Source organism: Cryptomeria japonica, chromosome 9 (assembly GCF_030272615.1).
Source record: "Cryptomeria japonica chromosome 9, Sugi_1.0, whole genome shotgun sequence".
In the NCBI taxonomy this organism is placed as follows: Eukaryota; Viridiplantae; Streptophyta; class Pinopsida; order Cupressales; family Cupressaceae; genus Cryptomeria; species Cryptomeria japonica.
The window spans coordinates 319,620,298-319,637,102 of record NC_081413.1 but is presented as its reverse complement, the minus strand read 5'-3'; the positions used below and the strand labels follow the sequence as shown (position 1 = coordinate 319,637,102).

The 16,805-nt window shown below is 35.4% G+C and overlaps 1 protein-coding gene across 1 annotated transcript in view; it reads left to right on the top strand.

Moving 5' to 3' along the window:
* LOC131029750 (structural maintenance of chromosomes protein 1) overlaps window positions 1–12,117 on the top strand; it is a 238,497-nt gene extending 226,380 nt beyond the window's left edge. Inside the window, exons 14-19 of the mRNA XM_059211024.1 lie at window positions 10,134–10,243; window positions 10,420–10,590; window positions 10,698–10,915; window positions 11,088–11,339; window positions 11,451–11,672; window positions 11,757–12,117. Of these exons, the coding sequence (XP_059067007.1) occupies window positions 10,134–10,243; window positions 10,420–10,590; window positions 10,698–10,915; window positions 11,088–11,339; window positions 11,451–11,672; window positions 11,757–11,805 (1,022 nt within the window). The 3' untranslated portion in view covers window positions 11,806–12,117. The remainder of the gene's footprint in view (window positions 1–10,133; window positions 10,244–10,419; window positions 10,591–10,697; window positions 10,916–11,087; window positions 11,340–11,450; window positions 11,673–11,756) is intronic.
* Window positions 12,118–16,805: the final 4,688 nt, after the last annotated feature.

Below are 16,805 nucleotides of genomic sequence, written 5' to 3'. Positions count from 1 at the left end.
ATACCGTGCAAAGTTAGCCTGAGCCTTTTGTTATGTGTGTACGATTAACTTCGATCATTAGTGGAGATTGTTCGATCCGATGGTCCATATTGGTGATTTGAAAAACCTCTACACACCCTTTGAAGATTGCACCGCCTTCGCATAGTTGTGCTCTGCTGGCGAAGTGAAACGTGGTTTGATTTTGCATAAGTGATCCCGTCTCCTGTTCTTAGGATTAGATTAGCTTTAGCATAGTTCTTTCTACCCTACTCTCATTTACTTTGTGCATAATTCGAAAATCCAAAAAATCCAAAACTAGGGCTTTCATTGCAAATCATCCGTATAGAAATCCTTGAGCTTGCATGAGTTTATCATCTTCTTCAATTGAACACACGTAAGGCCCCTTGGGTTAACATCAAACCCATCAAACAACTGAGTCACGTCCACGCATTGGAGGAACCTTGGAATTAGCTGTTTGAACTTTATGCAATCTTAGCATACGGACTAATTTTGATCAAGAGAGGGTAAGGTGACCGTTGGTGACTTTATTTTGTGTTCGACGCTGTCAAAAAAACACGCCAACAGGTTCCTCCTTTGCACACCCTTTCCCATCAACTCTTTGTATTTGTCAAATGGTATCATTGACTTGAAATCGTCGTTATTTCCTTGGTAGTCTCCAAATAACCTATCCAACTCCTTTGTAGAAGAAGATTCTGGTTCACTCTTTCTTTGCTTTGTAAAAGCATACGTTTTGAGGGTTTGGGAATGGAACTTTCTAGATGGTAATGTGCATACAAGTTCTCCCCTCATCTTGGTTCTGCAATGGAATGATAGTGGGTGTATTCATTTGAATCTGCAACATTCTTTTTAATAGTTCATCCATCCTGTCCTGAATTGCTACTACTCTTTCCTGGCCTGCTATGAAGTATGAACAATTGAATCATGCGATCTTGTTTTGTTTGATGCTGATTATGTTATCATGTATGAATTCTGATCTTTCTCCATTGGTTATGGGTTTTCCACTCGTATCCATTCCCATAGGTTGGCTGAAACGTCCCTTGCAAAAATGCTCAAATAATAAGAAACACAGAAATGCTCCAACAACAATTATATTTTTTTTGTAATATCTGTTGCACTGTACTTTCAAATGGAAATCTAACAAATTGATACATTTTACTGGATATTCCAATATTCAAACTGTACACCGTTGAAGATATTGTGGACACTTTAGAACTCATACTACACCCTAAGGGTTTTTATCTTCTCAATGATTAGTATCCATGCCTGAAGGGTTTCATCTCCAAAGCACAAGTTCTGAAAGATCACATCCAGCTTAGAACAGAAAATGGTTTGTTTGCAATATTCAAAGAAATGCTGCCCTTTCTTCATTTCCAGCACTATATTATAGTCTTCAATTGAGGATATCCCAAATTAATTGCAATCATTTCCACAATTGGTGGTTTCTAACTGACAATTAAATCCCCATAATTTGTTGGCAGCTAACTGATAAATTAGTCCCTCAAATTAAGGCAGTCAACTAGTAGGCTAATTGAACAATTAATTGAAAAGTGTGAGACCAACTCAGATTCTTATTCCACCATTCAGGTATCCTATGAAAGTCCTAGTTGCTACTTGACTGGAAGGCATAAAGACACAGCTGCCTTATATAAAACAGTTACTGAATTCTAACTGAAAGCTTAAACTTATTTGATTGCTGACAAACTCAGTGCTGTGGATAAAATCGAAACAAGGACATTACATGTCTTGTATCCCTAATGCTACTTTTGTGACACTACCTCCATCCACACCATTGCCTAGTTATACCATTTGTTATATGGCTTATGCTCTTAGTTAAAGGACAAATCTTTATGGTTGAATTATTTAGAATGCCAGTGCATAGGGATAGAGCATTTACATACTTGAATTGTCTGTGTGTACGAGTTGATCAATTCAATTAATATGTAGCTGAGCTTGATATAGCAACCAATGAAGAAGCTCCATAAATCTATCTGGGTACATGTTTGGTGGAAAGTTAACTTGATGTTAAACCATTCTACACTTCTTTGCCAGTGAATGACTGGTTAGTCTGCAATTGGATGCTTGACTCTAGTGCATCTAGTAATGTGATGCCCTTAGAAATCATGAATCATTTAGGTTCACAGATCTCAAAAGCATTCGAGAAGTGCTATGAAAAGGAGGTGCTAATTGTCGAAGTGGTGAATGCAGTTGGTGGATCACAGAGTGTGATCTGAAACATTGATGCAAAAATCTCATACACAATGACAACTAAAAACACTCTCAATGACTCAATCATTATCATGGACTGTGGAAATACTATGCATGTGATTGTTAGAGAGATTAAAATACAATTATCTGTAATGAATTATCTAAATATGAGAAAAATCCATATTTCAAAATTTGTGGTGTACACTTCTATTTACTTTCACTCTCTCACTCTTATGCAGTTAGGATGACTATATATGTAAAAAAAGCAGTAATTTTTCTTTTTTTTTTGATGAAACTTTCTGCATTTTTTGGGTTCCTGATATGTTCCGACTTTTTTCACAGTACTATCTAGACAAATTGAAAATATCTAACAAATGCAACAAGTAGATCACATATATAGTCAAGTACTATTTGGACATGGATCCTTGTATACATCACTTGCACAAAACAAATTTTATTTACTGCCTGCCCAAACCCCAATACAGGTAGAGTTAAACTACTTCTCATACGAGCTTATACTTTGGGTTCTTGCTTATGCTATGGCTGAGGCTACTACAATCTTCCCACATCTCAACTCATACGAGTGAATTCATAGTTTGGGCCGAGAAACAGAAGGTAAAGAATAAGCTTTGGGGGTCTGTTATCCATGGAATATTACACATAAGAACAGTGTTGCTACGTGCCCAGTACCCCACCTTAGGTTATTGGAATGGTGTTGGAAGTAGGAAACATGAATCTAACCTTATCAATAGCTTCTTGAATCTTTTGGTATGCCTCGGAATGATCTTGGCTTCTATGGTTTTGATAATACTGATCTTTGCTTCTATGGTTTTGATAATATTCTTCATTAACAAGTTAACAGTTGCATGTGTTGAGGAGAAATTAATCAACACACTATGGGCTCTAAAAATAATCTCTTATCTAGAGTTACGTTTCTTGCTGTATGAAAGATCTTCCCTGCAAACTTCTCTTTATCAGTTCTCTCAAATGGATTTAAAGCTACTTCAGAAATTTAAAGTATTTAACCTCTAATTCAGTTTGTGGAAATTGCTAGGTAGATGGTATTCCCAATATACATTTTGCCTTATATGATTTTTGAGAAACGCAGCTCTTCCACATGATCATTATTTTTCTTGTGCTGGAGATACTATCAATTTGTACTGGACCCTTATGTCAGTCAGTTGTAGCTGTTGAGAGATGTCTTACATTGAGGATAGGAGTCAGGACTGATGGACAAAGTCAGCCCTGGTAAAACTTTGCTCATCATAACTCATTGCATTTTACCTTCCGTTATTAACTTATAATTGCCAAAGCTTTGATTTTATTCTCTCTGTCAAAAGGATGGCAGGTCGATTATTCTGGAAAACCAAATGACATTCAATGATTGACAAACATAATGTTAATTTTGATTCTATTTGTAAAAGTATTGTAATTTCCAATTTGATGAACAGGTTATATGCAGAATGGTATATTTTAATTTTTGATATTATGGCTATGACACTAATATTGCTATCTTTCTTTTACTGCAGGTTAGGAGAATGAACATGTATCGATTTCAATGTCATTTCCTTTGGTTTGAATGATGTATAAGTAGAAGGATGACCACGATCAAGTGGCACCTTGATGTCCGACCAAGATGTCACTTGGTCGTGACCCATACTTATCTTTAACCGATCCATAACTAATCGGTGCATCAAACATTAATGTATCGGTGTAGTGATAACAGTGCTTATACCCGATAATGAATCGTTTAATGCTTATGAACATACCCGATGATGAATCAGTATTATGAATCAGTTAATGCTTATGAACATACCCGATGGTGAATCAGTATCATGAATCGGTTAATGCTTATGAACACATCCGATCATGAATCGGTATTTGTTAATTGTTTTAGATAAAACATACCCAATAATGAATCGGTACCAAAGCATATAATATAAAGTAAACAGTAACAATTACGGTTAGTATTATATGCTATCGGGTTAATACCCCGATAGCATATTAATGCCGATTCATATATGAATCGACATTAGTATGCTATCGGGTTAGTAGCCCGATAGCCCTTTAGATTGATGCTTAACATAGTTAAGTAGATCGTCAATCTAATCCATCATTATCCAATATCAATAGCATAATTATGATCAATGTTATAGTCTGATAAACATAAAGCATGAATAAGTAAACTAATAACAGAGTAGAGAGTTAGGAGAGTCTTATCTTGCAGATGCTACTAATGCATTAACACTCCCTCTTAGCTTTTGGAAGATAGATAAAGTAACCTGCATCACATTTCTTTTCATAATGTCAGTCTCCAAGAATATATATCATCTATACATATGATATGAAGTATCATCAGGACATAGGATACAAATATAAGATTTTACTCTAAGTATGTATCACCCAATCATGTGATATAAAGAATTCATCATTTTATTATAACAAAATATCACCTAGACACGTGATATTAGTATTGCCTAAACACTCAATATTGGGGATAAACATATGAGGATGGTTAAATTCTCATCTTATCCATATTGTGATATGTGCACAAACATTTTATTCAAAAGTTTTATCACAACACCATCATGGCACATCCATGACATACCAGAGATCCAACATGATAACTAGTTTGAGAATCATAAGATCGTCACCTTATGATGTCTGCATACAAGTGTTCATAATCTGAGAAATCGTCACCTCTTAGATATGAACACAGGGGGTAAAACCCATAATGTCTCAACATGACAAAAGAAGTTTACATTTTCAACATCTTATTTACAAAGCAGATTACCTTTCTATCATACCTAAACCTTTTCTGAAGTGATCAACCTTCACTCTGGAAAGTGGTTTGGTCAGAATATCTGCAGTCTGATCTCCCATACTAACATATTCTAATTTGATCACATTTTTGTCTACCATGTCTCGTACATAATGGTATGGGATCTCAATATGTTTGGATCTATCATGGAATACTGGATTCACTGAAAGTTTTATGCAACTTTGATTGTCGCAGTGGATGATTGTAGGTTTCATCGGATCACCAAACAATCCCACAAGCAACTTTCTAAGCCACACCGCTTCTCGGGCGGCCATGGAGGCTGCAATGTATTCGGCCTCGGTGGAACTTTGTGCTACAGAAGACTGCTTTCTGCTGATCCAGGATATCATGGCTGATCCCAAACTGAAGCAGCACCCAGAGGTGCTTTTCCGATCAGTCACACTTCCAGCCCAATCTGAATCTGAGAATCCGTGGGGATTAAGATCAATTTTCTTATACTTGAGACCAAGGTTTAAAGTGCTTTGTAGATATCTCATAATGTGTTTTACTGCTACCAGGTGTATCTCCTTTGGCTCACACATAAATTGACTCAAGGCATTTACTGCATAGCATATATAGTGGGGTCAGTAGAAGGTGATTCTGCTACTGCTTCTTTGAGTTTATGAAGATTGGTCTCCATTGGAGAGGTCATAGGTCTGCAGTTAAGCATTCCAAATCTCTTCAGAATGTCTAATGTATACTTACCTTGGTTTAGAACAATGTTATCAGGATTCTGCCATACTTCCAACCTCAGGAAATAATGAAGGAATCTCAAGTCCTTCATATCAAATTCTTTGGATAGCTCTTTCTTGCATTGATCTATTAGGTGATCTTCTCCAGAGATTAATAAGTCATCAACATATACAATTATTATTAGCATATCACCTTTGTTCTGTTTGTAGTAGAGATTAGGATCTGCATCATTTTTAGAGAAGCCTAGTTTTGATAGATATGTGTCAATTCTTTCATACCAGACCCTGGGAGCCTGTTTGAGCCCATATAGAGCTTTCTTGAGTCTGCACACATGAGATTCTGCATGATGGATCTCAAACCCCTCAGGTTGCTCTAGGTATACTTCTTCAGATATCTCTCCATTAAGAAAAGTTGTCTTTACATCCATTTGATGTACCTTCCATCCCTTAGCTGCTGCAATGGCTAGTACAGCCCTGACTGAGGTATATCTGGCTACAGAAGCAAATGTTTCTTCATAGTCTATCCCTTCCTTTTGAGAGAATCCTCTGGCTACAAATCTTGCCTTATATTTTTCAATGCTGACATTTGCTGCATGTTTGATCTTAAAAAGCCATTTAGAAGAAACAACAGTTCTTAGTTGGCCTAGGAACAATTTCCCATACATCATTTTTCATTATGGATTGATACTCTTCAAACATAGCATCTTTCCATACTTGATGTTTAAGGGCATCTATCACATTGTCAGGTTCGTTTTTAGATAGATCATTCATAAGAGCAACATAGCTAGTAAATTTATTAGGTCTTTTGCTTTCTTTGAAGGTTCCAGAAGGAGCAGTAAACCTTTGAGCTTCTTCTACCGTTTTGGTGGCCCATAGTGGTCTTTTCTTGAGATTTCTAGGTGAGTTTTCATTTTCATTTTCAGTTTCATCTAGATTCTCCCTCTGAAACTCAGGGGCAGGATTTTCATCTAAGTTAGAGGTGGGTACATAGATTTCAGGTTCTATGAAGTTTTGAGCTCTTTTGAAAGCTAGATCCTCTTCAAATATTACATCCCTACTTAGTTCAATATTTCTTTGACCAGGTACATAGATTCTGTAGGCTTTGGAGGTTTCACTATATCCTACAAGTAATCCCCTTTTTCCAGAAGACTCTAGTTTTAGTCTCTTTTCTTTAAGTATATGGATATAGACAAGGCATCCAAATATCCTAAGGTGGCTAATATCAGGCTTAATCTTAGTGAATATTTCTTCTGGAGTTTTGTCCTCAAGATGGGAGTGAGGGCACCTGTTTTGTATATATACATCGGTGCTGGATGCTTTAGCCCAGAGATTTGTGTTAAGGTTTTGATCTAGGATCATGGCCTTGGCAGCTTCAACTATGGTCCTATTTTTCTTTTCCGCTACCCCATTTTGTTGAGGGTTATAAGGTATAGTAAGCTCCCTCTTAATCCCATTATCTCTACAAAATTCTTTAAATGAATCTGATGTGTATTCTCCCCCATTGTCGGTTCTTAGGGTTTTAACTTTGTTTCCTCAGTGGTTTTCAGTTAGTGATTTAAATTCTTTAAATCTAGAGAGGATCTCTTCTGATTCTTTACTTTTCAGAAAGTAGATCCAAGTCTTCCTAGAGTAGTCATCAACAAATATTACATAATACAAGAATCCCCCTAGAGAGGATACAGACATAGGTCCGCATACATCAAAATGAACTAATTCTAGAATTTTGCTAGTTTTCCTAGTACTATTTTGAAATGCACCTTTAGTATTCTTACCTAGGGCACATCCTTTGTATGCCCCTGAATGATCTTGCTTTAACTTGGGTAGACCTGTGACAAGGTTTCCCATCGAAGATAAAGCTCTAAAATTCAGATGACCTAATCTTCTATGCCAAACTTCATTTGCATTAGTGGCTTCATGGATTAGGGCTAGATTAGGTTCTGTGCACAGTTCATACAGATAGCCCTGTCTCTGTCCAATGGTCTTTGCCTTCTTGATGGAGTTCTTTGGCCAAGCCAATACTTTGTTGTCCATGAATGTCACTTTGTATCTGTTATCTTCTAGTGCCGATATAGAGACTAGATTTTTTTTGATGCCAGGGACATATAGTACTCCTTCAAACCGCAGGGTTATGCCTGTCTTGAATTTGATGGTGCAGGTTCCTACTCCTCTGACTGGATGTGTGGAGTCATCTCCAATGGTTACATCCTCATCACTATCCTCTGTCATGGAATCAAGTACTTCTCTAAACCCATTGATGTGCCTGGATGAACCACTGTCAATCACCCATGAGTTGATTTTGTTAGAAGTTTGACTTGTGAGTGCTGAGTAGAATATATATTTTCCGGAGTCATCTTCCCCTTTAGTCTTTCCTGCTTTAACAAATGTAGCATGTTTCTTTGTTCTTTTTGGGCATTTTGCAACGAAGTGTCCGAACTGATCACATCTGTAACATTGAATGTGAGATAAGTCCTTCTTTGAAGTATTCTTGCCTTGACGACCTTTTCTCTTTCTAAACTGCCTTTTCTTGTTATGCTTGGTGGTGTTGGTGTTTAGAACTTGTAGGTCTTCATCTATATTCTTGTGTTTCATTCACATCTTGTTCAATCTTGATTCTTCTTGGAGACAGTCATCCCTTAATCTTTCAAACTTGGGATATTTGGACCTTGCACTGATGCCTTGGACGAATGTACTCCATCCACTAGGCAACCCATCTAAAGCAATGAGTGTTAACTCTTTGCTTTGGATCTCATAGTCCAGAGTTGCAAGTTCATCTTTTAGAACAGATATCCGCATAAAGTAGGCGTTGATTGTCTCCCCTTTGTTCATGGTGATGTGATTTATTTCTCATTTTAATGCTAGAGTTTGACTTGCATTCGATATCTCAAATGTGCTTTCAAGAGCTTTGAACATTTTATAGGCTGTTTGATGTTTTCTTATGATGGGCATTATGTTGTTTCTTACCCCATCAACTATTATTTTTATTGCCTTTTCATTTCCCTCAATCCATGCTGATTTATCAGGTTCATTTTCGGGTTGAACATTTTTGGTTTGAACAAACGAATCCACTTTGTTCTCCTTTAAGATCATTTGAATTCTGAATTTCCAGGCTGAAAAATCATCGCCACCTCTGAGTCTGTCTTCGAATCTGATAGCACTGGCCATTTGAAGAAATGTGATGTAGTATATAAACTTGTTCTTAAATTTGTTTCACGAAATTAAATAGCCTCAAGTTCGGTCAACTTGGCTCTGATACCTTGTAAAAGTATTGTAATTTCCAATTTGATGAACAGGTTATATGCAGAATGGTGTATTTTAATTTTTGATATTATGGCTATGACACTAATATTGCTATCTTTCTTTTACTGCAGGTTAGGAGAATGAACATGTATCGATTTCAATGTCATTTCCTTTGGTTTGAATGATGTATAAGTGGAAGGATGACCACGATCAAGTGGCACCTTGATGTCCGACCAAGATGTCACTTGGTCGTGACCCTTACTTATCTTTAACCGATCCATAACTAATCGGTGCTTCAAACATTAGTGTATCGGTGTAGTGATAACAGTGCTTATACCCAATAATGAATCGTTTAATGCTTATGAACATACCTGATGATGAATCGGTATTTTGAATCAGTTAATGCTTATGAACATACCCGATGGTGAATCGGTATCATGAATCGGTTAATGCTTATGAACACATCCGATCATGAATCGGTATTTGTTAATTGTTTCAGATAAAACATACCCGATAATGAATTGGTACCAAAGCATATAATATAAAGTAAACAGTAACAATTACGGTTAGTATTATATGCTATCGGGTTAATACCCCGATAGCATATTAATGCTGATTCATATATGAATCGACATTAGTATGCTATCGGGCTACTAACCCGATAGCCCTTTAGATTGACGCTTAACATAGTTAAGTAGATCGTCAATCTAATCCATCATTATCCAATATCAATAGCATAATTATGATCAATGTTATAGTCTGATAAACATAAAGCATGAATAAGTAAACTAATAACAGAGTAGAGAGTTAGGAGAGTCTTATCTTGCAGAAGCTACTAATGCTTTAACACTATTCACCTTCTAGCTTTCCATGATTAATGATTTGTTGTGTGCTACTATGCATATTTAACCAAGATAAATCTCTTGTTTGATGGGTGTACAAGAAAAACGTTTTTGAAGGTGGCAGCATAAGCATTAACAGCTATATTTTCTGCATAAAACTTTGAGGAAAACAAGATTACTAAAAACTAGAGATGGTAAAAATACTTTTGGAGCAAAATTAACAGGGTGCATGCATAAGTTTATTCTTGCTCTTTTATTGATTGATTTTCAATTTGGATAGGAATTACATCTAGCCCAATCATTACTATTTTTTGATGCATTTATATGTTGATCCAGAGCTGAAAGTGAAGGCAGATGAGTGTGAAAGTGTTATACAGGAACTGAAAAAGCAAGCTAATAATGTTACAGCAAACATTGCAAAACTGAAGCGCCAGATTACTGCAAAGGTCAGAAAAATATAATTTATCCAAAATTCATTTAATAAAATCACGTGTAAATATTTTATGCTCTGCTTTCATTTCCCATGCTTACCAATATGATTTCAGTGTTCTGTGTTCTTTTTTAAATATGATTTCAGTGTTCTGTGTTCTTTTTTAAACAAAATTCTCTTTATGTAATTCAGGAGACACAAATTGAACAGCTAAAATCTCGAAAGCAGGAGATACTCGAGAACTGTGAATTGGAACAGATAAAACTTCCTACCTTATCTGACCCAATGGAAATTGATTCGTCAGGTCCCAACTTCCCAGTGACAAATTTTGATTACTCAAAACTTAGCCGATCTCATCAACAGGTGCAGCATAGTCTCTAACTGTGTTTCTTTGGATTACATAAGTCAATCATGAAGTTCATTTGAATATATTTCTTTTATATTGGTTTTGGGCTACCTTGGCTATGCAGGATCTGAGATCAGCTGATAGAGATAAACTTGAGGCAGAATTTAAAAGCAAAATGGACTCTGTTATGTTGGAAATTGAGAGAACAGCACCCAATTTGAAAGCATTGGATCAATATGAGGCTTTGAGGGAGAAGGAAAGAGAAGTCATTGAAGAATTTGAAACGGCTAGGAGAGAAGAGAAGGAAATAACTGATAAATATAATTCAGTTAAACAAAAGAGGTTCTACCTTTCTCCTTTAGTATAGTTGTTACTGGAAAAATCTCAGGCATTTTTCCTTTTTGTTTGTTCTAAAGTTTTTGACAACTTGGTTTTGGTAAGTTTTACACTTTTTGGGTGCTCACTAGCCATTTTGTATTGATGTTAATGGAGATTCAATCATCTTGGGTTACAGGTATGAAAAATTCATGGATGCATTCAGCCACATATCTACTAATATTGATAAAATCTACAAACAGCTGACACAAAGTAATACACACCCTTTTGGTGGAACGGCATATTTGAGCCTGGAGAATGAAGATGACCCATTTTTGTATGGTATTAAATATACGGCTATGCCCCCAACAAAACGCTTCAGGGAAATGGAACAATTATCTGGAGGAGAAAAAACTGTAGCTGCTCTTGCTTTGCTATTTGCTATCCACAGGTATGTCATTTACATAGCAAGATGTCCATAAATTTATAATATTATTACAATCGAACAAAACATACCATGCAAAGTACATAAATTGAATTATTGTCTGCAATGTTTCTACAGTTTCAGGCCCTCCCCATTTTTCGTTCTGGATGAAGTAGATGCAGCATTGGACAACTTGAATGTTGCAAAAGTTGCAGCATTTATCAGATCAAAATCCTGTGAAAACCACAGGGATCAAGACAAAAACAGTGTTGGTTTTCAAAGTGTTGTCATTTCTCTAAAAGATACCTTCTATGACAAGGCTGATGCATTGATTGGAGTCTATAGGGACTCTGAAAAATGGTAAGAATTATTTTAGTAAACTTGTCTGTAGTAGAACTGGCTAAATGATTGAGAACTAATCATCATCCTTTTTGTTTGATACAGCTGCTCGAGAACTCTAACATTTGACCTAACCAAATATGATGAGATATAATCTAAAATACATGATAGTATTTGGCCATTGGAACTTCAAAGAATACAATTTTGTATTCGTCTGGATTGGTAACATCTCATAGGATTTAGACTCTTTAATGTGTTGTATTTTTCACGAGTGAAAATGTAGTTTAGACCTAGGAGTGAAATGTGCTTACCAAAAACCAAATAGAAAATAAGCTATAATGACGCTAATATTGTATCAGACTATAATCTGTAGGTCTATTGATCTGCTTTATGTTTAAAAGACATTTGTTGTTTCTGGAGTTGCTGTATAGCTAAATGACACCATTGAATTGTGCGTTGACAAACACTATGTCTCTCAGATTTTTCCTGAACTTAATGCTGATGCTGTGTCAGTGGACTCTGAAAGTAGCAAATAAGTTTTTGTTGTTTAGGAGTTCTATGTTATGTCAATATAATAGCTGAAAATACTAGAATATGGAAACAAACATACCATGATTAGGCAGAAACTGCTTTTTATTCATATACAAAGGTAATGTACAATACTGTGGTATATAATAAGGAGATATAAGAATCTTCTCTTTGCTCCTCTTCCTCTGTCCAACATCCATGCACATGCCAAGAGGTGGGTTGATTGACCATAACCATCTTGAACAAACTGATGTTAACAAAATCATAATCAAGTATACTAAACGAGCCGTGATGGAATTAGACAAAAATAGTTGGTTTCAATTCCAAAACATGATTATAGAATATTTATTTATTTGTTGTCTTCATTGTAAAATGGAACCTTGTTCTGTCAAACATAAGGTGGGAAAGTGGAGTAATTACGGTTAGCAATAGCACTTAGAAATAGATAGTTCTAGCCTTGTGTCCATAGGTAATGTAAGGCAACATTAACATTGCCTTGTACAAATTGTGAAAAAGGTATTTATTTGCTTGGCCTCATCCTCTTGTGTTTTCTTTATTAATCAATAGATCTTAAGAAAATGTCCCATGATGCAAATGAATCTCAATAGCAAAATAACAACAAAAATCAATTTGTAAATTTTATTTTTCATATTTGAAATAATTGAAATGCAAAAAATCTTCAAATATATAGACAATCAAACGTAATCTAAATGTCAAATACTTAATAGGATTTCAATAACATTCCAGTAAAAAGGAATGTGGTGCAGTAAACTTAAATTTTAAGGTCACCACAAAACTAGAGACCAATTTTGTGCATGGATAGGGGTTCATGATCTCTAGCTCAGTTAAACTTCACAGTTTATAATGGATTTGATAGCTGTTAAAAATCAGCGAATAAGATTCTAAATGATAAACCTCTAAGAATTGGCTTTTTTGTGTTCCTCACAATGTATCTTAAGTTAACCTTAGACCTTATAAGCTATTGGTCCCACATCTTTATAACCGTAAATCATGTTTAAGGAAATGTCTCGACGCTTTCATAAATATGGCAGGTTATTTGAATTTAAATTAATTGCATTTACAATTAAGCTTTTAATTCAATTTAGAAAATTTATGGCCATTTTTTTTTATTACAGGTAAAAATGGGTTTTTGAAAGGGCCCCAACCCATCCAACCCTTTCACAATTCGACCTGAAAAGGACATAGCTAAACCAAATTGGTCAAAAAAGAAATGAACTCACTGCAATAGAATAGAGGACAAACAAAAGATGTCTAGTTGAAAAGTAGAGGGAAACAAAACTTTTGCTAGAAACCAAGAAAGATAGAATTAAATCTTGGGCTCCATTTGATTGCTTAGAGAAATTGTCTGACTCCTCTTTTCATATATTGTGGGAGATCATTTAGACTATTAACTATAAGGGCTTTCATAGCAACTATTGAAATGTGGTTCCTAGTGCTTTTGCTTGGTCCTCCTTGTGTTGACACATCAATCCCTTCTTTACTCTTATTAATGCTATCATGAAACTTTTGAATTAACATAGTTGTTGATTGTTATGATGCTAAGTTTGATTATTTTGTCAACATTGTCGTTTGCAAAGGCCATTCCATTTTCCATATTCTCTAGGCTTCTCCCTACTTAGATGGATTCCTCTTTCAAAAGACAAATTTATTATCTTAATTTGTGGTTATTGTCTTTCGTAGGATTATGAAAAGGGCCACACGTGTTGTTGCAAAGACTAAGATTTACATTTTTTGAACTCCTCAATCATTAATGAACCAATTGAGAATGTTTTTTTTACAAAATTTGATTCTTTGAATGGTGTGAATCTTGTAAAAAAATTCCTTAATAAGCTTTTCCTAGTATCACCTGGTAGTGTGGCTTCTATAATGGACCTGAGCACAATGTGAGTGAGTCAAACTCTAGCTGACACATGCACTTCTTCCTTGTTAAGGCATTTGCTATATCATTCTCTCTTTTAGAAAAAGTTAGATGGTTACTCTCGTGGAAGAAGAGTGTTGCGGATGGAGGTAGCTTGACTGTTTTGAGTGGGTCGCATCAATAGGTTTATTCACTTCTTTAGTGATGAAACGATAATAGACTACTTTATTTATGTGTTGAGGTGCGGGTCGTTGATAAGTGAGTTTTCCAATGAGTGTCTCGTGTTTTGATTGAGGGCTTTTTTTTTTTCTATTTGGTTGCTTTTGTTTAACTTGAACATTGTTAAATTTGTTTTCGTTTGAATGTTGCCCTATGATGAAATTGAGGGCTCATTACTCTTGTTTTTGGTGTTTAGATCATTATAGACCTAATTATTCTAAATGCATTTGGAAAACAAATCTAGTCCAGCCTTTTCAAACTTTTCTCATAATTAAAATAATTTATATGTAAATTTTGAAGGAAACTAAATGCTCTAAATGCAACTTTTTTATTTTTTTATTTTTTCGTTAGTGTTGGAACCCTCTTGTTTTTGAGGTTCAAATTTAAAGGTTTATGATTTCTTGGTTAACTCGAGTTGGGATTGAGGATTTACTTGCTTTGAATGCCTTGTGTGTTGGGATCAAAGACTTTTGAAAGAAAGCAAACCAAAGTTAATCTACACTCTAATCTAAGAACAAACAAGTTTGCTACTCTAGAAAAAACCAACAATTCATACTCTTATTAAGAAACAACAAAATATTAGCTTTCTCAAGAAATATGAGTTTTCTAGTTGATAATCTAATCTATATTTTGTAAAAATGAAATTAACTTGTAAAGCTTCAAAGATGCTTATTTTGGCACTTGTGTATCCTCAAGGATCCAACTTCTTCCACAATGCCCTTTGCAACAATCTTGTATCTTATTGATAATAGTGGTGCTCAAGATGTACAAATTTTGAGAAAATTGGAAATCATGTTGGATGTAGAGGAAAATTTGAAGCTTCTTTACAAAAAGGAAAAGACACAAAGTCTTGTATGAGTGTACGAATGCAATGGTGGAGGTTGTAATGTAAAGATGCTTTGATTCTCTAAAGGTGATTCAATATCCTTGTATTGGGATCAAAGGGAAAAGAGAATGTGAGCTCCTAGGAAGAATTTGACAAAATTGTAATGAATCATCAAGCTTTTGGATATCAAAGATAAGGTAAGTATAAATAGATAAGATTTTTGTCAATTGTGGGAGTGTGTTTGAGAGAAGATTGGAGAGTTGTTCAAGAGTCAAGAGGAGAGGAGGATTAGTCAATGGAGTGAAGACTCAATTAGGGCAACAAATAGTTCTTAATCATGAGCATAAATGGTGGAAGTTGAAGCAATCACGTGCTTTAAAAACAAGATAGGGGCACCCCTTTCAAGGATCTAGGTTTCTCCTTTCACCAAGTTTGATTCTTCAAGCGGCTATAATTTAAGTTAGGTTTGTTGAGTGATCATAATCTCTTAGACAATCATCTCATTGAAGGTTGCAAAAGGTCTTTGAAGATGCGTAAGGCCAGGATACTAAAACAATGGTTGAATGAGGTGGATGTGAGGCCATGATAGAAGGATAAGTTGTCATCAAGCTACAAAATGTTGAGGATGACTAATTCATGCCGAATGGGTCATGAGCTAGATCACCAAATTATTATCAAATTGTAATGTTGACTTGTGCACTTTTTGAACACTTCCAAGGAGAAGATTCTTGATTGACTTGGTTAGTAACTTGCTTGATGTCATTGAAGCCGAACGTTGGTAATGGGTACTTGAGAAATTAGGTAATAATTTCCATAATATCAATGAGATTGGAGGGTTCCCGCAATTGAGCTCCTTATTGCTCTTTGATTTGTACTCCACAATGAAGTTTTCTTGGACTTGATTGTATCTATTGACAAATTATTTCCTCTATTTGATGCTCGTTCCTTGACCTCCAATCTTTGAGGATTTGAGATCTTTATTCCTTCTTGAACCTAGGTTAAGTTTAGGTGGAAAATGGACTTTCATAATTTTACAACCTTGCCATTTTTATCCCATTTGACCTCAAGATTATATGTTCATACTACATAATTTCTTTTCCTTCATTAGTATAGGGTTTAGAGTTCAATTTTGCCATGAAGATAAATAATTTGTGCATAGCTCCTTAAATCATAGGAAGATAAGGGCTTGATTGATGGGCACCTCCATCTTACCATGTTAGATAAACTTTATTGCCACCATTACCCCTTTCCGGACTAGCAAAATTGGTTGAGAGAGTTGTGTCACAAGCTTTGGCTCTTTCTATGAAGTGTACTAACCCTCCTTTCTACAACATGTGCCATGAAACCTCAATGCTTCTAGCTCATTGGGTGGACAAAGGTTTTATTATATCCTTGCTCCCTTGCATACTTGTTATGAAAATTTCTACAACTGAAATAAGTTTAATTCTTACAAGATTAGAACATTGCAAATGTATTGTAAAATAAGAAGAGTTTGGATGTCTTGGTAAATCATGCAAATCATCAATTCTTTTCCGACCCAATTACTTCCATCAATATTAATTTTAGACAAGTATGGTACACTTCATACTTTCATCGAGTCGTGGTCATGATTGCAAGCCTTTGATTACACTAAGTGGCATGACCAAGAAAGATAAAACCTATTTATTTGGGCCTTTCATTATATCCTTTTGGGCACTCTCAT